At 57.4% G+C, this 19651-nt stretch overlaps 1 protein-coding gene across 1 annotated transcript; it reads right to left on the bottom strand.

Moving 5' to 3' along the window:
* Positions 1 to 350: 350 nt before the first annotated feature.
* On the bottom strand, positions 351 to 19651 carry SYNGR3 (synaptogyrin 3). Its single transcript, XM_063413973.1, has 4 exons — positions 19510 to 19651; positions 10705 to 10945; positions 6290 to 6432; positions 351 to 4480 (listed from the first exon to the last, which is right to left on the bottom strand). Exons 1-4 carry the CDS (start codon positions 19606 to 19608, stop codon positions 4271 to 4273), a joined length of 693 nt encoding a protein of 230 aa, XP_063270043.1. The 5' UTR covers positions 19609 to 19651; the 3' UTR covers positions 351 to 4270.

Here is a 19651-nt window from a genome sequence, read left to right as displayed (position 1 = left end):
GGGACCCCTGAGGGGGCTGGGTGCTGCCACCCCTCCAGTCAGCAGCTCTGCCCCTCCCTTTGCTTTGTGGAGTTCAGGGAGTGAAATGTCTTCCCTGCAGGGGCATCCTCTGTCTTCCCGTGGGTTTCAGTGATTTCTCCACCAGCAGCTCTGAGTTCCCTGGGAGGTGCTGCTGGGAGTTCCCTTGAGCTGCTGCATCTCTGGGGCCTGAGGTTGCAGTTTCCTTGTTCTTGTGCTCACCTGATTCAATAAAGTTATTACCAAATCTTTTTTTTTTTTCTATTCATTTTTAGCTCTTTATTGAAAATAAGTTGCAGTTGCTTACACAGACACCGAAAATACAGAATCACAGATTGTTCTCTCAAAAGATATTTTTTTATATATATAATATATACAAAATTGTAAACATTTTTAACTTATTTCCATACACAGTCCACTTTATACTACACTGCACAGAGGTTGGTGACAACTGCAACTCCTGGAAGCGTCTGCTTGGACAGAGGTATCTGCAAAGAAACTGAACTTCCCAACGCTCAGGTGGGAGCTGTTGGAGATTAAAACTCTTAAAGGAGCTGAGGTTTGAATGTGTATTGCAACAAAATCCAGGCAGCTGAACTGGGGTTCAAGTTGAGGCAGTGAGGGCTGGGGCTGAGCCTCACCGAGGGGGGAGAGGGGCTGGGGACACACAGAGGGCAAAATGCAACTGAGAATGGGACCGGGGACCAGAGCCACTGCCTGGGGATAGCACGGGCTGGGAGGGGCCTGTAGAATGTAAACCAGTTCTTACTGGGAGGAATAAATACCCACTGCATGGAATAATGATGGGAATTCCTAAGGAATGGCCCAGGATGGGGAGGGCAGCAGGCAGAGCCAGGAGCCGCTGGGGGCTGGCACTGGAGGGGAGGTCCAGAACAGCCCTGTAGGGACTGAGGGGCAGCAGAAGAGAAATGCTGTGGGTGTCACCCGTTGTTGTGGCATGAACTGAGGGGAATCTCCTCCCCTGTCCAGGCACAAGAGCAGTGAGACCCCAAATGCTGTCCTGTAAGGGAGGGCTTTGCTCTCAGGGTCTGCTCCAGCCCCTGACACAGAGCAGGCACTGCAGGGGGGGAACATTTTCTACTGAACATCGCAAAGCAGAGCTTCCACCTTTGCTAAGAACAGCTTGGAATGTTGGCAAAAATTCCAAATCTTTTAATGTACTTGAACTGCACAATGCATGATGTGGTTACTTCAGTGCTGAGAAACAGCAGTGTGGTGACAGAGCCTCCTGGAGCAGAGGAGAGGGCAGAATGCAGCTCCAGGAAAGGCAGAATGCTGGAATTCCACTCTTCACACCCAAAGTTAGTGCTAACACTGTGCAGAGGCTTTTGGGCTGGGCTGAGCACAGCGAGGTCCTGCCCTCTGTGAGCTGGAGGTGCTGTTGACCTCTGGGGAGAACAGAGCTTGTGAGGATGGCACAGCCCTGACACACTCAGGGACAATCCTGGCACGGTTTGGGGACAAATTTGGCACAGCCCCTTAGGATGTGGCCTGGGTGGTTACAAGGGGGAGAGTGCTGCTGTACCACAGCTGGGAGAAAAGGAGGAGAAAAGATGAAAATGGATGTTACAAACACCTGAACCCCCAGCACCCCACAGCCACGGCTCTGGCTCTGCAAGCACTGCCCCACCTGCCTGAGGGACACACCGAGGGGCTGCCACAGCCACCACAGGGCTCCGGTGACACCCAGCGGCTCTGGGGACACTCTGGGGCTCCCAAGGGATTCGGGGCAGGATTCCAGGCACGGCTGTCACCCTCCCTCTGAGCGGGGCTGAGCTCAGCAGGGCCAGGGCTCCGTGAGGCCGGGGAGCTGCACCAACAAACTCCAAACTGGGGTTGTTTGAGTCAGGCTGAGGTGGGTGAAGGCTCTCCACGGCCAGGCAGTTTGGGGTTGTCCCTTCCTGCCTGGTGACACGGCCTTGGAGTGGCCACATGGGACACGAAGCCAGCACCATTCACTGGAAAAATGCTCCAGCTTTGGGCTCCTGCCCGTGCCAGTGCCACCCCTGCACTGCCTGGGACTGGAGGATCAGGGCTCACCTCCCTCCAGGTGCCTGCTGAGTGATGATGGCCGTGTTATTCCCAGCTCTGGTTTAATCAAGGGGCATCTCCTGTGCTGCCAGGACGCCCCTCAGGCACCCAATCCTTCCTCCTCCTCCCTGCCCAGCAGAGCAGCTGGAGAAGGAGAAGCTGCCCCTGACTTTGGGAAGCTGAAGCAACCCTCGGGAAGCACCAGGAGCTGAGCTGGTGTGGTCCCTGTGTCCCTGCTGCTGCCCCAGAGGTCGGGGCGTGGTGGGATGTGCGTGTGGGGGCAAAGAAAGGCAATGCAGGCCTCGGGGGACATTCAGAGCGTGTAATATTCAGCACAGGGGGCACACGGGGCAGGATGTGTCCCGCAGGCAGACACAGCTTTAGCTCTTTACAGTTACACGGAAACTCTGGAACAGTTATATTATAGTTAGAAAAAATACACTGTACCCAACGAACATTATCTCACGTACAATCAATTTAAACATTTAAATTGATTATAATTTTGCTAAAATATTAACACAAGTACTGTTTGTGCTGCTAAAGTTTCAGTGTTCCCTCTAAGGAAAATATTGCTACAGTTCTACCATACCCTGTATTAAAATCCTCGGGGTTTTTTTCTTTCCCAGCAAAACTGACTCCACAAAACCACAGAGATCCCGGAATTCACTGAGGCTGATGCTGCACTGGGCTGTCCATGGTCAGGCACCTGTGAGGAGCTGGGCACAGCCAGAACCTGGAGCCAAGGCAAGGAATGCACTTCACCACCGGCAGTGACCTCTGGGACGATTGGCTGCTTAATTAGTGCATTTATCCACCGCTCGTTAATTAGCGCACTGCTCTGCGGCCCGGCGGCGGGAACGAGCGGTGGCGGTGGCGCCAGGGCCTGTGACAGGAGGGGACAGCTGGTGGCTATTGCTGCTCACGAGGTCGGAAGGCAGTGGTCAGGCAAGGCAGGACCCCGGGCTGCCGGGGGTCCCCAGGGGTGGAGCTGCCACCAACGGCGCGGGGAATTCAAGTTCCAGCTCCTCTGCTCAGCCCTTGGTGACACGGCCTGGATCAGCTGCCACACGGGCAGGGGAAGCTGGCAGGTGGCTGGCAAGGACCTACTGCATTTCACACGTTCTGCTCTTTGTTCTTTGCAGCTCAGCCCCCAACCTGAGCCTCTTTCCCGGGTGCTTTTCGCTGCCTCCCTTCCCAAACACGGCCGTGAGCCCACTCGGGATGGACTCCAAAGGCCTGGGAAGCCTTCCCAGCTCCCTGCCCAACTCCCTCATTCCTGGAGGCTGTAGGTGACACACGTGTCCCCACCGGGGTTCTGCTGCAGCTGACAGATGGTGGCTGCTCCCACAATAAAAACACAGGTCCAACATCACTCCTAACAGCCTTGGATGTTGAGGCTGAGCCCCTCACCTTGGTCCTCACCTCCCCAGGGTGAGCACATGTCAGTGCAGCCAACCAAAAATTCCTTAGGAATTTACAAACTTCCCAATCCCCCATGAGAAACAGAGCCACAAAGCGCCTCATTCCCACTGCTCACGGGCTGTTCCCAGCTGGCACCAGCTCCTGCTGGTGTCCACTGTCAAACAGTAACTTCTTAAATGCTCAGCCAGAACCTGGTGATGTGTAGAAGCAATTTGGATACTGATCCCAACCCCAGCCTGCTGGGCCCCCCCTGTGCCTCTAAACCAAGCTTTGAAACACCTGTTTGGCTATTTGTTTTGTACAGCAAATATATACAAAGAAAAATAACACAGACACCGCTGATTTCCCTGTGAATTTGGCACTTTCCATGGAACCTGGACTGGAAGCTCCACAGCAGGAGCAGACAGGGTCAGCTCTCCCCGCTGCCCACCCACCCTCGATGGATTCTGTGTTAGCTCTGGAAGAACGAGATAATAATTCCTCAGCTGCTGTTTTCTGAGAGGAAAAGGTGTCCTGGGCTTTCCCAGCAGAGCTCAGAGGGGGCATTTCCTCCTCCTCCCCACGTGTAGGTGATGTGGTACCAACCTTCCTTCCTCCTGGCTTAGAGGGAACACTGCTTTTAGAAACCCTGGGACAGGTAAGACAAGAACCAATACCACTGTACAGAATTCACTGCACAACGAGCTAATAAAGGGACCCGGCACTGACTCGCCACGGCAAGGAGATGGGGCTGGGACACATTGGTGGGACCGGGCGGGGGTGGCACCGCCGCGGCCCCTCAGTACGCTGGCACTTGGTAACCTTTGGGGTTGGGCTCTAAGGTCTCGGTGAAGGGCGGGCTCTGGTAGGTCTCCGTGCTCTCCACGCCGCTGCCGCCGGGGTAGCCGGGGTAGGAGGCGCCGGGGTCGGTGCCGAACTGCTCGGTGGCGAACAGGGACATGTCCGTGCCCAGGCGGTACCGCTGCAGCGCCCGCAGCGCCAGCACCACCTGCGGGCAGCAGGACGGGGTCACAGGGGCGGGGCAGGGCAGGGCAGGGCAGGGCAGGGCAGGGCAGGGCAGGGCGGGGCGGGGCAGCCACCCCGCAGCACCCCGTGTCCCTCAGGGGCACCCCCAGAACCCCCCCAGCCCTCCCCAACCCCCCCAGGACCCCGTGTCCCCCCAGGACGCTGTGTCTCACCACATCACACAGGACCCCAAACCCCCAGGACCTCACACTCCCCCAGGACCCCGTGTCCTGGATCCCCCAAATCCGCAGGACCTTGCATCCCCTCCATGTCCCCCCAGGACCCCCCAAACCACCAGGACTTCACGTTCCCCCAGGACCCCATGTCCTGTCAGGATCCCTCAAAGCTCCAGAACCTCAAATCCCCCCAGGACCCCATGTCCTCCCAGGATCCCCCAAATCCCCAAGACTTCACATTCCCCATGTCCCCCCAGACCCCACATCCCCCCTCTCTCTGCAAATGCACCGAGCCCACCCCAGCACTGCCACCCCCTCCTTTGCAGCCGAGAGCTGATCCAGCCCCAGACCCCACCCAGCACTCCAGAATCCATTTCTGTGAGCAGGGTGACCCCGGGGCTCTGCCGGGGCTGGGGGGCTCTGGCCGTGCAGATCTGGCACTGCTGGCCCCAATAATCGCATCTGCCGTGGGGAGGGAAAGCTGCGAGTGCCAGCCCAGGAAAATAGGTCAGTTCTGCCGAGACTCCTTCACCCTTTCCAGGTTGCTGGAATTGAGGTTGCAAACGGTGGGAAATGTGGGCGGCAGAGCCGCGAGGGCCCCGCGCTCGCTCTCATTCCAGGGGGCCTCATTAACAATTCAATTAGTTTGTAAATGACGCGCTGAGGAGGCTAAAAAATGCCTGTAGAAGCCAGGAATGGCTTCCCGACCACCCCGGCCATCCTTCGGGATGTGACAGGGGACTGGTGAACCCAGCAGATGCTGATGGGATGGGGAATCCCACCCACTGCCCTTCCCTGTGGCAGTCCACGATGGGGAAGAGCTGGGATTAAAAGAGATTTATTGGGATAATCATAAAGCAGGGAGCAGCCAGACTGGGGGAGAACTGGAGCAAGGCTGGCTGCTGGAAAGCTCCAAACTGGCTTTTGCCCCAATTCTTTTAAGGCAATGTGGAATTAGAGCACATCCCGGGGCCCTGTGCCCAGGAAAAGCCGGAGGAGGGATGGAGGTGACACGGAGCCATCCCTGCCTCTCCACACACAGCCCTGGAGCGGGAACCCCCGGGTGCTACAGCCCCCCCAGTTCGTGTGGGCTCCAGGTGGGCTCCACACAGCCCTGGCCAAAGTCCCTCTGCCAGGGGGAGCCAAAAATAGGAGCAAAGGGGGTTTGTCCAAGCCCCTTCTCCAGGTGGGCAGCAGAGGGGCCGCTCTGGCTTGTCCCTGGAGGGAGCTGATGAGCCTGAGAGCTCCCAAAATCCCCCAGCCACGCCAGGACCCCCCAGCTCAGTGCAGAGATCAGCTCCTGGGCACTCTGCCTCCAACGAGCCGCCCTGGGGCTCCAGGGAGGAGCTGAAACCAGGGCAGCCCCTGCCTGGCGACACTTTTGCAATGGGAACAAAACTTCCCAGCCTCGGGAGAAAGGGAAGCCTGGAATTCCCCAGCGAGAGGGGACTGAGCTGAAGCTGCCCTGGTAAGGAAGCGACAGTTCCATGTGTGGAGAGCCCGCAGGTTTCCCCATCCAGCCCTCACTGCCCGCCAGGATTCACTTCCCCAAATCCCAGAGCCCCCCTGGCCCAGCCCTGGCCCCGGGCAGGTTTCACTTCTGCTCTGCCCCTCACCCAGATGATGATGGAGAAGAAGGAGAAGGTAATGGCCGCCCGCGCCGCGTCGGCGCCCTGCGAGAAGCCCCTGGTCAGCGTCGTCCTCTGCCACTGGTTTGCCAGGAAGCAAAAAGCTACAAACCACAGGAAGGCCAGGAAACCTGCAGGGGAACAGAGCTGTCAGTGCTGCCCCTCTCCTCTGCTGCTGCACAAACCACCGAGGTTTCCAAGAGGAACAGCAATTTCAGGAGCCACGGCCCAAAAGGAGCTCTTTAAAGACAAAAACAGAGATGGGAGGAAATTTGTGGGGTCATCTCAGTGTGCTGCCTGCCTGAAGTTCAGTTCAGCTACAGCTCAACCTGATCTCAGTGAGCCCCAGGGACAGCACATCCTCCCTGGACATGTTGGAGAGGGGCTTTTCACAAGGGCATCGAACAACAGGACAAGGGGAAATGGTCTTAAGCTGAAGGAGGGTGGGTTTACACTGGATATTGAGAAGAAATTCTTCCCTGTGAGTGTGGGGAGGCTCAGAGCAGCTGTGGCTGCCCCTGGATCCCTGGAAGTGTCCAAGGCCAGCTTGGATGGGGCTTGGAGCAGCCTGGGACAGCGGGAGGTGTCCCTGTCATGGCAGGGGTGGCACTGGATGGGCTTTCATGCCCCTTCCAACCCAAACCATTCTGTAATTCCGTGCTTCCCTGACACGTGAGCGCTCTGCTTGTCCCTGCAGAGAATCCCCCCGGGCCTGTGGAACTGAGCAGAAACACTCTGGTGATTATTTGATTATTCCTGCCTGGAAGCAAAGCTGGCCGAGCAAGATAGGACTGCAGCTGCCCTAATTCCATCCCCAGCCACCAGCACTGCCCAGTGCCAAGGAGCTCAGGGAAAGCCAAGGAAAAGCCAGGAGCACACAGGGCCAGCAGCAGGGGTGTTTTCCAGTGCTGGGACGAGGAGCTGCACAATCTGGACCCTCCCATGGTGCTGCTTTCATGGTCTCCATCATTCCTGATGTTTTGGTTCTGGGTGTCAGTGCACACGTGGATGTCAGGAATGCCCAGCATCTTCCAAGGATCATCAGCACATCAGGATGAGCAGCCAGGCCGCCAGTCCCTGTCTGACTGCAGGGAGAGAAGAACCTTCCTTTATTCCCATTTATTCTCCCATTTATTCCCATTTATCTTGCCAGTTATCCCTAAGGACAATGTAAAATGCCCGTGAGCATCCACACGGAGTGCTGGAGGTAGAGGGCTCAAGGCCTTTAACTCAGAATTTGCTCCTAATTGCAGTTTAAGACACATTCCTTGTCTCCTCCTGCATCAGGCCTGGCCATGAGCTGCCTTCCCACAAAGGATCAGTCAGGTTTTCAGATTACAGACACTTCACCAACTACAGTCAATCCTGTCACCAAACCCACCCAAATCTCTGCATAAGCATTTTCACTTCCCTCTAGGACAGTGACGTGTTGCCAGCATTAAACGAGACCTCTGGGCTTTACTCCTTAAAGGCCACCCTTTAACTCAGGGTGTTTTCTGTTCCCCTGCTCTTACCAGGGGGCTTTACCAGCAGCCCTGGTGTGGGAGGCAGCTCCAGCCATTGTTCAGAATCACACTGGGGGTAGTTTGGAAATTAAAAGGCCAGACGTGAAACAAGAGCAGCTCTCAAAGGTTCATTCACATTGTGGGAGCTGCAGGATGGCTCAGGGACAAGGCTGGGGACACAGGGATGGCGCAAGGGACACGGGGCTGGCACTGGTTATGCTCAGGGACAAGGCTGGGGACACAGGGATGGCACAAGGGACACGGGGCTGGCACTGGTTATGCTCAGGGACAAGGCTGGGGACACAGGGCTGGCACAATGGACATGGGGCTGGCACTGGTTATGCTCAGGGACAAGGCTGGGGACACAGGGCTGGCACAATGGACATGGGGCTGGCACTGGTTATGCTCAAGGACAAGGTTGGGGACACAGGGATGGCACAAGGGACATGGGCTGCAGAGGGGGAAGTTGTTCCTGTGTGTAACACTGGACCCAGCTTGTCCTCCCTGGCAGGACACTGCCACTGATCCCCCACTGCCCCTCTGTCCCCAGAGCTGCCCCAGCCCCGGTGACACCCGGGACATCAGGGGTTAAAGTGACATCATGCACAGCCCGGCACGGCTGCGCTGGGAACTGCAGCTGCCAAACCCCTCTGCAGCACCGGCCCTGGGAGCAGCGACCTTCCCCGTCCTGAAACCAGCACCGCCTCTGCTGCCTCCCGTGCCCCCTTCCAGGTTTGGTGACACAGAGAGGAGCCCTTGCCCTCCCCTCCAGCTCTGGGCAGCAGGAGGAGTCCCTGCAGTGCCACGGGCACGGCAGGTGTCCCTGCCAGAGGAGGGGATGGGCTCAGGCACGGACAGCACCTCCCGCAGGTGTGCTTGGATGTCTGGGGACTGAGAGGATTTTAAAACCCCTCCCGGAGGGCTGAGCTGGCAGTGAGGGGTGAGGCTGAGAGTGCCAGCCCCAGCTCAGCTGGATCAGCCAGGGCAGCAGCTCTGCTCCCCCAGCACCCCCGGGAGAAGGAGAGCACAGGAAGCACCACGGGGCCAGGAGATCATTCAAGATCTGCAGACAAGAGAGTGCAAACACCAGGGAAGTTGTGTTACCACCCTAACCACAGCCTGGTGTCCAGCAAACGCCTTCCTATGGGAACAGCTGGAAGAGCAGCTGGAAGAGCAGGCTGTGAATGCTGCTGTCAGTGTGGGGGCCCGGCCTGAACCCCCACCTGTGCCCTGGAGTCACCACCCAGTTACTCCTCAGATGCATTTTAGGAAGTTCTTCCCTGTGAGGGTGGAACTGGCCCTGGCACGGGGTGCCCAGAGAAGCTGTGGCTGTCCCTGGATCCCTGGAAGAGCCAAACTGGGTTTGGTCCTGTGGAAGGTGGAACTGAAGGGGCTTTGATGTCCCTTCCAACCAAACCATTCCAGGATCCAATTATTCTCTTATTTCTCCTCTCAGAGGATCCACCAAAGGGACCAAGGAGAAAGGAGGCAGAGTTTGAGAGCAGTGCCAGCTCCCACGTGCCCAGCAGGGAGCAGAGGCAGTCAGGATGTGAGGCAGGATCCCAGCCTGGCTCCTGACACGCAGCAGCAGCCACAAGATGGATGTGCTGTCCCCCTTCCGCTGGAATCCAAGGATTTCAGGCACCGAGCCCCACGGAAGGGGCTGTAAATTTTACCTAACAAGGGCTGGATGCTCCAGCACCATGGAAATGAGCTTTGCAGCGAGGAGAGAACAGCCTGAGCAATGGACAAGGCAGGTAGGTGATGATGGATGTCTTCATTTGGGACAGAGAGCCACCAGCGACGCCTGTGCTGGATAAATCACCTCGGACTTGGCTAACAGAGCCTGGGAATGCAGAGCAGCAGCTGCAAACGGAGCCAGGCAGCTCCCAGAGCAGAGGGGAGCAGGGCAGGGCAGGGCAGGGCAGGGCAGGGCAGGGCAGGGCAGGGCAGGGCAGGGCAGGGCAGGGCAGAGGATGCTCCCTCCCAGCCCCGAGCATCCCGCCTGCCCCTGTCTGCAGGGATGAGCCTCAGCTCGGGGGCTCAGCAGGGCACAGCAGACCCGAGGGCAGCCCCAGCCCCACAGAAGCTGTTCCTGCTCTGCCTCAAACTCGTGCACAAAGTGAAACCAGACCCGAGGCAGCTGCTGAAACCACCTTTGCTTTTTGTGAGCCAGAAACGGAGATGTGGGTGGGTAAAACCCCGGTGTGGGCTCTGAGATGTGACCACCGAGCCTCACCCCTGAGGGTGGCATCACCAAACCCGGCTCAGCCAGCACCTCCAGGCGCAGAGGGAGGACACGCCACTGTCCCCAGCCACCACGTGTGCCTTCCTCAGTGCTCACTGAGCCCACAGCTGGATGGCACAAACCCTCTGCCACCCACGGTGTCCCCACCAAGGCACAGGAGTCATGTCAGGCCACGGGAGGAGCGGGGAAGGCTCAAGAGTGGAGGGGCAGGGCAGGGCAGTGACCCCATGGAGCCAGCCCCATGCAGGGCAGGGCAGGGCAGGGCAGGGCAGGGCACAGCAGGGCAGGGAGGGCAGGGCAGGGCAGGGAGGGCAGAGGTACCGATGTGGGCCCAATATTTCTGAAGCCTGAGAAGTGCTAGCTTTTCCAAGGGAAACTTTTCAACATTTTTTCCTTCCCCAAACAACTTTGTGTAAGTAAATCTTCTTCCCATAACATTTCTAATTAAACAATATTCCTTTCCCACACCAACCTCTCTCCCAGGTGTTGTTTGTGTTACTGAACCAACGGAGAGAGGTGTCCATCCCATGCACCAATAATTTGCCTTTCTAGCGCAGCGTGTTATAAAAAGGCTGGATGAACTGTAAATAAACCCTTCTGATTCTCCTCTGCCTTCTGACTGGAGTCAGGCCCCTTGTTTGGTGCCCTACCTGAGAAGCCCAGGTCCAGCAGCACGGCGCGCTTGCGGTCCTTGACGCTGCTGATCTGCTGGAAGTACAGGTCCACCACCAGGAAGAAGATGCAGCCGAAGAAGGCGATGAGGCCCACGGCGATGCCGTAGCTGCAGGCACTCTCATTCTCGTTGAAGATGCAGAGCAGCTCGGGGTGCTGGCTGTCCTTGTTCACGTAGCACTCGTTCACGATGGAGCCGAACACCACGATGGAGAAGATCTGCAGGGGAAGGAGAGAACACAACCTGCTGCTGTGTGCGCCCAACGCCGCTTTCCAGCAGCAGCGTCACTGGGTTCCATCCCGGCCTCGGCTCCATGGCAACGTGGCATTTGTGAGGCTCTCCTCTGGTTGGTGGCTCCAACCAGCACCTGGGTGTTCCTCCTCTGGGAGGTGGAACCTCCTCCTGCCTTCCAGGGCCTTGCTGTGCAGAGCAGTTTAGGGATCTTCTTCTCCAGACAGGCTGGGGAGGGAAAACATCACCAGATGGGGCAGGTCCCTGCAGAGTCTGTGCTGGGGCTGCTCTCTGCTGTCAGGCTGTGCCCACAGAGCCCTGGTGTCCCTGTGGGGCAGGAGGAAGGAAGGGACAGGGGATAACCGAGCTGCTGAGCCAGGGAAGGGCTGGACTGCTGGTGGAGGGGACAGGGGACACGTGTGGGGAGGTGGCACAGGCTGCCCTGGGAGCAACAGGGCGATTTTTTGGCAGGGGGCAGCTCCTGAATCCATTCCCCAGTGACCTGGCTTGGGCCCCAGAGGGACAGCAGGGCAGGGGCTGCCGGGGCTGCCCAGGAGCCAGCGCTGGCACCGGAGATGTCACATCCCTGCAGGTGGCCTCAGGTGACACCATTCTCCCTGCTGCAGGCCCAACAATTCCCTCATCTCCTGGCACCAAAGGCAAGGGGGAAGCTGCAGGACCAGCACAATCCCCTCTGGATCCCGCCCTGGCAGAGCCTGGGAAGAGGCTGTGAGCAGGGAGGGCAGGGGGAGCGCAGGCACAGCTCCCTCACCCTGGGAGCCTCTGATCTCATCCCTGCCAGCACCAGCATCCCTGCACACATCCCTGCTGGCTCCAGGACACGGCTGGGGGCCAGGCATGCAGCAGCAGAGATCAGAGGCTCCTCCAGCTCTCCCAGGAGCAGCTGGGGATGGGAACAGGGCACAGCTGGCTCCTGCAGGAACAGCACAGTGGGCATGAGACAGGAACAGGTGACACGGAGGAAGCAGCCCAGGAGCCACAGGATGAAGCCCAGCTGGTGGCTCTCACTGTCACCTGTGTCACCTGTGTCACCTGTGTCACCTCCTGCAGCTCCCAGGGAAGCCGTGTCACGGAGCAGAACCCACGGTGGGCAAACCACCCCCAAGGTCCAACCTTTAACATAACACTGGGACAGACCTTCTCCTCTTCCTCCTCTGGGAGTTTAACCAGGGCCTGGGGTCCTGTCCCTCATCCATCCCTGCCTCAGGTCAGCCCTGAGCACCAGCCACGAGCTCCAGGGTCACCCAAGTCACCCTGTGGCACCTGCACCTGATCCTTGCTGGTGCACTGAGGGAGCACTTGGGATGGCACAGCATCATCACTGTCACCATCATCATCATCATCACCACCATCATCATCACTGTCACCATCATCATCATCATCATCATCATCCCCATCATCATCGTCATCATCACCATCATTATCACCATCATCATCATCATCCCACCACCATCATCATCCCATCACCATCATCACCATCATCACCATCATCATCATCATTGTCATCATCATCATCATCATCATCACCATCATCCCACCACCATCATGACCATCATCACCATCATCATCACCATTGTCATCATCCCCATCCTCCCCATCACCATCATCACCATCATCCCCATCACCATCACCATCATCACCATCATCCCCATCACCATCATCATCATCATCACCATCACCATCATCATCATCATCACCATCATCCCCACCACGCTCACGACAGGAGGGGCTGCGTGTAACGAAGAAACAACAACAACCAGCACTGAGAGTTTTCCCAGAGCTTTGGCAGCAGCTGTAACATCAGCAGTTGTAAAAATCTGCTCATAAATAATGCAAAATTGTTATTTACCATCAGAAATAGCAGCGGCATTTATAAAACAGGCTCTGGGAAGAGGCAATGTGATTCTGGAAACCATGAATAATTGAGGGCCTCTGATTCCACGCGATTACTGCTCTGGCAGGCCGGCCAACTCCTGCTCAGCTTCTCCGAGAAGTTTCACCCCGTCCTCCCGGGATTAAAACCTTCTCCAGGCTGCTGGGAGCCTGCTGGGAGCCAGAGCCTTGGTGGGGAGGGGGAGCTCCTGTAAATACAAGGAAGGATGGCCCAGCACAGGAGTGTGGTGCCTGCACCAGCTTTGCACACCTGCGGCTGTCAATGTGTTTTGGTTTTTTGGTGTTTTTTTTAGAAAGGATGTTTTATCTCTTAACTTCCAGTTCCAAAGGATTTTGGAAGGCAGAGCATCCTACCTACTGCCAGACAACCCAAGTGGCTCAAACCATGAGACCCCCACAATCACATTTTAATGTACAAAACACAGGACACGCGGCTTTTCTTTGGGAGGTCAAAGTAGCAACAAATTCCAAGTGCACACCTTTGACAGATGAGCTCAAAACATCAGCACTGCCTGGAAAATTCCTGTCCAAATGTGCCTTTCCATGGGTTTTCTCTCCCTCACCCCAGGATTGTAATGTTATGGTTTTTCTTAAAAAACCCACTGGTGCTGGTGAAACATTTTAATGAGAATAAATTTGGTGTTGCCTTTCTAAGTATAGATGAAAAAGTGCTTTTATTTTAGGAAAACGTGGGTAGATGAAATAAATGTGGGCAGGGAAATAAACCCCCTGTGTTTTCTGAAGTTCACACAGAACAAGTGCATTTTCCCAATCACCTTCACAAACCACAGCAGCTCAAAGCCCCGGCCAGCTCATCAGAGACTTGAAAGAGAAAATACAAGGTCATATTTTCCACTGTGAGCGAGGTTTCGTGGGCCTGAGCTGTACCTCAGAGGATTTGCAGAGGAGCCTTCACAGGACACTCCATTTTCCAGCTGAACAACCCAACGCCACCAGCAACAAATTCTGCTCCTCCTGGATGAACCAGTGCAAGGCACAGCAAGAAAACTGAATTCCTCCCAGCCACCCTGGTGGGAAATTGCATTTTCCATGCTTGCATCCTGCCAAAGCTTCCACGGGGATGTGCCGGCAGCTCAGGGGCTCCTGGTGTGGGGATTCCTGAGCACTGGAGCCCCCAGCAGCAGCTCCAGCAGCACAGACCATCAGTGCTGCCCTGCCTGTGGAGCTCTGCTCTCCCATCCTTTCCATTCAGAGCTGCACTTCACACAAAGGAGCCTCAGCCCCACCCTGGAGGGAGCACAACACGGACCAGGAGCCCTCAGACCCACGGGGACACGGGTGGGCTGCTCGTGCAAGGGGAGCTGGGCTTCCACCACACCAGGGAGACTCTGGGACCTCTCCTGTTAATGGAAGCCTGCAGCCCAGTTCCCCCAGTTTAAGGTTTGCTTCCAAGCAAGAAGAGACACCTGTCCAGGCCAGACAGCATTTCTGTGACACAGGACAACGGGACAGGACAATGGGACAGGACAGTGGGACAGGACAACGGGACAGGACAACGGGACAGGACAGTGGGACAGGACAACGGGACAGGACAGTGGGACAGGACAACGGGACAGGACAACGGGACAGGACAACGGGACAGGTCTTCTCTGCTCAGAAACTGGGGAGGCCCTGGCACAGGGTGCCCAGAGAAGCTGTGGCTGCTCCATCCCTGGAAGTATTCAAGACCAGCTTGGATGGGGCTTTGAGCAACCTGGGATGGTGGAAGGTGTCCCTGCCCATGGAAGCTGTCCCTGCCCAGGGCAGGGGTGACACCAGATGGGTTTTAAGGCTCCTTCCTACTCAAACCATTCCAAGATTCTGTAATTCTGCTGATCCTGGCAGGAGCCCGGGGTGCTGGGACCTTGATGTGCCCACAATGGAGACATCTTTCAGGCGTGGATAAAGCTGTGTCTGCCCTCTCTCCACCACATTTTTGCCATCTGGAGGATGCTGCCTGCCTTTCTCCTGGAATTGTGCTCTGCAGATCCCCGTTCCCTCCTGGAGCTCCAGCAGGCTGCACCCCAGCACACACACATTCTTCCTCCCTGTTGCTTTCAGCTTTCTGCAGCCCATCCCCTAAAATGTGCTTCAGGAGGCCTCGCAGCCTGAGCAGAGCCAGGCAAGGAAAATAGAAAGCAAAGAACACAGGAGAGCACGAGCTGAGAGCTTCACTGGGAGCTGTCAGCCATTTTAAGGTGAGATGTTTCCACTGCTGAGGCGCCGTACTTGGATTTGGGACCTATAAAAAAACATCACCAGAAGGTGTGGGGTTGTAGGAGACTGCAGAACCCGGCTTTGATTACACACGCAAGCAAAACCATTAATGTCAGCATGGAGGAGATGGAGTGCACGAGGAAAAATAACCCAGAGCTCCTTTCCTCTGCCATGGCTCCCGACCAGCAGGGCTGGGCACGACCCACACGTGCAGAGAGCCACACCAAGCTCTGGGGAGCCAAAAACCTGGGGCTGAGCTCCCTGCCCTCCTGGAGCCCAGCGAGGGAAGGATGGGCCACCAAACGAGAAGGGAAAATGATTCAGCTCAGATCAGCACAGGCCAAATCCTGCTTAGCACCAAGGGTTTCCCTAAGCCCCGCTAAGCCCCTGTGCTGTGCACGGGCCTGGCACAGATCCCCCGGGCTCGGGGTGAGAGGGATCCTTGGCACAGGGGGAATCAGGCCCCGGGTCCCTCTCCAATTGATCTTTACAGTTACCAGTCTCAGGGAAGTTTCCAGCACTGATCTGCATCATTTGTTGGAGGCTGTGAAGACCAAAGCTCTGCTTTAAGCACGACCAGATCTGCCATGGGACACGGAGATGACCACGACGGGAAGGCCTGGCTGGTTCCTGGCACAGAAAGAGGTGGTCTGATGCTGGCTCTAAGAGGTTTAGGCCACGTCCACCAGGATAATCAGCTTGGGAGGATGTCTGTTGATGACCACATGACTGATTTTTCCTGAGTTACTTTTTCTGATGTGGTAAGAGATGCTGGCTGAGACACAGTGTCCATTCAAGGTTCCTAATCTCGTCCTGCAATCTGAGCACATGGCACACCAGCAGTGCTTGAAAGCAGAGATGACAGGAGCATGACAATTCAGAACCATTTTAAGCTCAGATGCACCAAAGCTTCCCTATAATTCCATTACCAAAATGTTAAGTTTAAGTTCTGCCTTTAATCCATAGCCTGCAGCAAGAGAAAATTAAGGCAGAAATCTGATGACCCTTCTGCAGAGTGGTCAGGAACGAAGTCTGGAGCAGCTCAGATCATGCTAATGACTCTGAGCATTGCTGAGGGCTCCTGGAGGGCCAGGGCAGCCTTGGAGCTCTTCCCTGAGAGCCCTGAGTGCTCAGGAGTCAGTGAAACCCCTGAAGAGCCATCCAGAGCTCATTCCCTGCATTCCTCCTGCTGAGCTCCAGGGAGGCAGAGAGATGGATGGGATGGGATGGGATGGGATGGGATGGGATGGGATGGGATGGGATGGGATGGGATGGGATGGGATGGGATGGGATGGGATGGGATGGGATGGGATGGGATGGGATGGGATGGGATGGGATGGGATGGGATGGGATGGGATGGGATGGGATGGGATGGGATGGGGTGGGGTGGGGTGGGGTGGGGTGGGGTGGGGTGGGGTGGGGTGGGGTGGGGTGGGGTGGGGTGGGATTGGTGACTCAGGGGGGATGAGGGTGCACTGATGGGTCCCAGCACTGTGCTTCTGCTGCTGCTCTGTATGAAATCACAGGAATTGCTGGAAAAGTTTACCAGAATATTTTCCAAAATTGCTTTTAAAGCCAGACCTAAGTGTGTGTTAATAGCCCTGAGAAGCTGAGTGGCCACTTGAAAGCCTGGCTGGCACGGGCAGTCACAGAGAAAGGAACTCATGATTCTGCAGGCACCCGTCATGAATATCGACTCTGTTTGGCTGTGCAAAAAATGTCTCAAAAGGAAACCACAAGAGCGATCACATCTTCATCTGACAAACTGCATCAGACAGAGAGGGAAGAGATAAATGAGGAACTGTTAAGTGGTTCTTTCCAGCTTTTGATTTTACAGCTCAAGCCAGGAGTGGTTTTTTCCCCCCTCAGACACTCAGAATTACTCTCTTGGGGGAGGCAGAACCAGGAATCCCCTCTGGCCACCGCTGACATTTGGGGATTTCTGTGTTGGTCACCATTCACCTGCCAGTCCCTCACATGTCTGCCAGCACAGGGTCCCCGAGGCAGCCACTGGAGTCACAAAGGGAACTGCACCTTCCCTTGGTGGTGGGGAGCCCCAGCAGTGGCCAGGTGAGCACGGGTCACCCACCTTGGGCACCTGGGGCTGGCCCCAAATCCCTGTGGGATTTCTCCCCCCTCCCCACCCAAACCAGCCCATCCCAGGCAGCTCCCTCCTTTTCCCAAGAGCAGCTGACACCACACACACCAAGGGTCCCATCTCTGGCTGGGACCAGCTGCTCAGGCCACCAGCACGGATGTCACCACGTGCCACAGCACTGCCACACTCACCCGGGACAGCAGCAAGGGAGGCAGCAGAGACCTCAGCAAAGCCCTTGGTGCCTCCCCCAGCCAGTGTCTCCATCTGACATGGGTTTGGTGTCCAGGCACAAGGCACAGCAGTGGGAAGGGAATCCACTCACACCCCGCACTGACTGGAGGGAGCCACAGAAGCTGAAGTGGTTTAAGATGGGGAACTGAACTGGGACAGCCAAGCTGGGGCTCTGCACCCCCAGGCTGGAGCTGTGATGAACCCTGACAGATCTACCAGCCAATGTGAGACCTGGGGAAAGGGCTCCAAAGGGGAGTCCCACACCCAACCACCAGCCCACTGAAGAGAGCAAAAAATTCCCTTTTGGCTTTGGAGCCAACCCTAAATGTTGCAAACATTTATGGGCTAGCACCAGGCTCATCCCACATTTGTCCACACCGGTGGCCCCTGCACTTGTTTGGAGTTAAGCTGCTGCATTTCTGTAGTTGTAAGCACTCGTTTGTCACTGATTCCCTGTGAACACAGAGCCATGAAAGGAGGGACTTTGTGATTGAATAAACCAGTGAATATATCCAGGAATATTTTCTGAGCTGGGATTTTTATTTTGTACCTATATTCCATGCTCTGGTCCTGCTTCCCAGCAGTTTCCAATCCCCTCCATCCAACAAGGATGGGGAGCCCTCTGGGTGCCAGGTGACACATTTATTTTAGGAGGGGCTGAACTCATCAACAGTGGGTCAGATTTATTTAACTGTAGCCAAACTCCACACCACTGCCAGCAGTTTGCCATTGCAAACTCAAGGAGGATCCAGGAGGATCCAGACCAAGTTTTCTTCTAGGAAACAACTGCTGCCTTGCCCTGCCCTCAACCCTGCCCAAAATGCCCCATCCACACTAAGCTCCATCCCAATGCCCCAGATCCATCCCTGGATGCCCCAGATCCATCCCTGGCTCCCGTTTTTCCCCAGCAATGGAGTCGTGGGCCTTCTCCAGGCCCTGGGAAGGACACCAGCTCCCATCCAGCCACACACTGCAGCATGTGGTTTAACTGTGAGCATGTGACTGCAGCTGGAATCGCTCATGTGCTGCACATTGTGCAGCTCGGGGCCTCGGCCAGGGCACCCCAGCCCGGAGAGCCCCACGGACACGGCGGTGCCTGCTGGAGGGAGGCAGCTGGGGCTGCCCCTCCTCAGCACTGCCTTCCTCTGCTCCCTGCCTCACCGAGAGCTGCCAAAGGTGACACAGGGCCAGCACAGGTGTGACACGGGCGAGGACAAGCCCCAGGCTCCTCCACAGCCTCCAGCCAAGCACTGGAGCCTGGTGAGAGCCGGGCAGACCCTTCCCACTGGGGGTTTTTGGGAAGGACCTGGCAATCCCGACCTCCCAAGGCCCGGACACCTGCAGATTTCAGCAAAAAGCCAGGCTGGGGGAGGCAAATTAGGGGCTGCCCTTAGCCCTGGGCATCGGGGCACCACGGCCCCAGGGGCACCCTGGGCATCGGGGCACCAAATCCTTCCCCGAGCGGCCGCACGGCCCATTCCAGCTCCCGCTCCCGCCCTACGGTGGGAATTCACAGATGGGAAACGTCCAACAAACATGACATCCCTCAGCAGCCCGGGGGAGCCGGGCAGGGCTGGCTCCCGGGCTCCTGTCGCACACACGCATGCACGGAGCGTGGAAGGCAGGAAAATGTCCTCTGCCTCCCGCTCCGAGCCCCATCCGCCGCTCCCGGCCCCGCTCCCGAGGAAACTCCCTGCCAGCTCCCCCGGGAGCGGCACTGCCCGCGGGGCTGGGCAGCGCCCGCCGCACCGGCACCGGCACCGCACCGGCACCGGCACCGGCACCGGCACCGGCACCGGCACCGGCACCGGCACCGGCACCGGCAACAGCACCGCACCGGCACCGGCACCGGCAACAGCACCGCACCGGCACCGCACCGGCACCGCACCGGCAACAGCACCGGCACCGGGAACGATGCACCGCCTGCGGGCACGATGCACCTGAGCTGCCCACGGGCCCGGCACTGCTCATGGGCCCGGCACTGCCCACGGGCCCGGCACTGCCCATCGCCCGGGCACTGCCCGCCGCGCCGGGCGCTGTCCCCGCACCGCCGCTGCCCAGCCCCGCGGCCCCGCGGCCGTCCCGCCTTACCCAGGTGGTCACCCGGAGCAGGGTCTGCGGCTGCTTCAGGAAATCCACGGGGTCGATGGCCCCCCCCGCCCGGCCCGCTCCGAAGGACGCTCCTTCCATCTTCCCCCGCGCCCGCTCCGCGCCCAGCCGAGCCCAGCCGCGC

The sequence above is a fragment of the Prinia subflava genome, chromosome 17 (assembly GCF_021018805.1).
Source record: "Prinia subflava isolate CZ2003 ecotype Zambia chromosome 17, Cam_Psub_1.2, whole genome shotgun sequence".
NCBI classification, from domain to species: Eukaryota; Metazoa; Chordata; class Aves; order Passeriformes; family Cisticolidae; genus Prinia; species Prinia subflava.
This window is presented reverse-complemented; position numbering and strand designations above follow the sequence as displayed.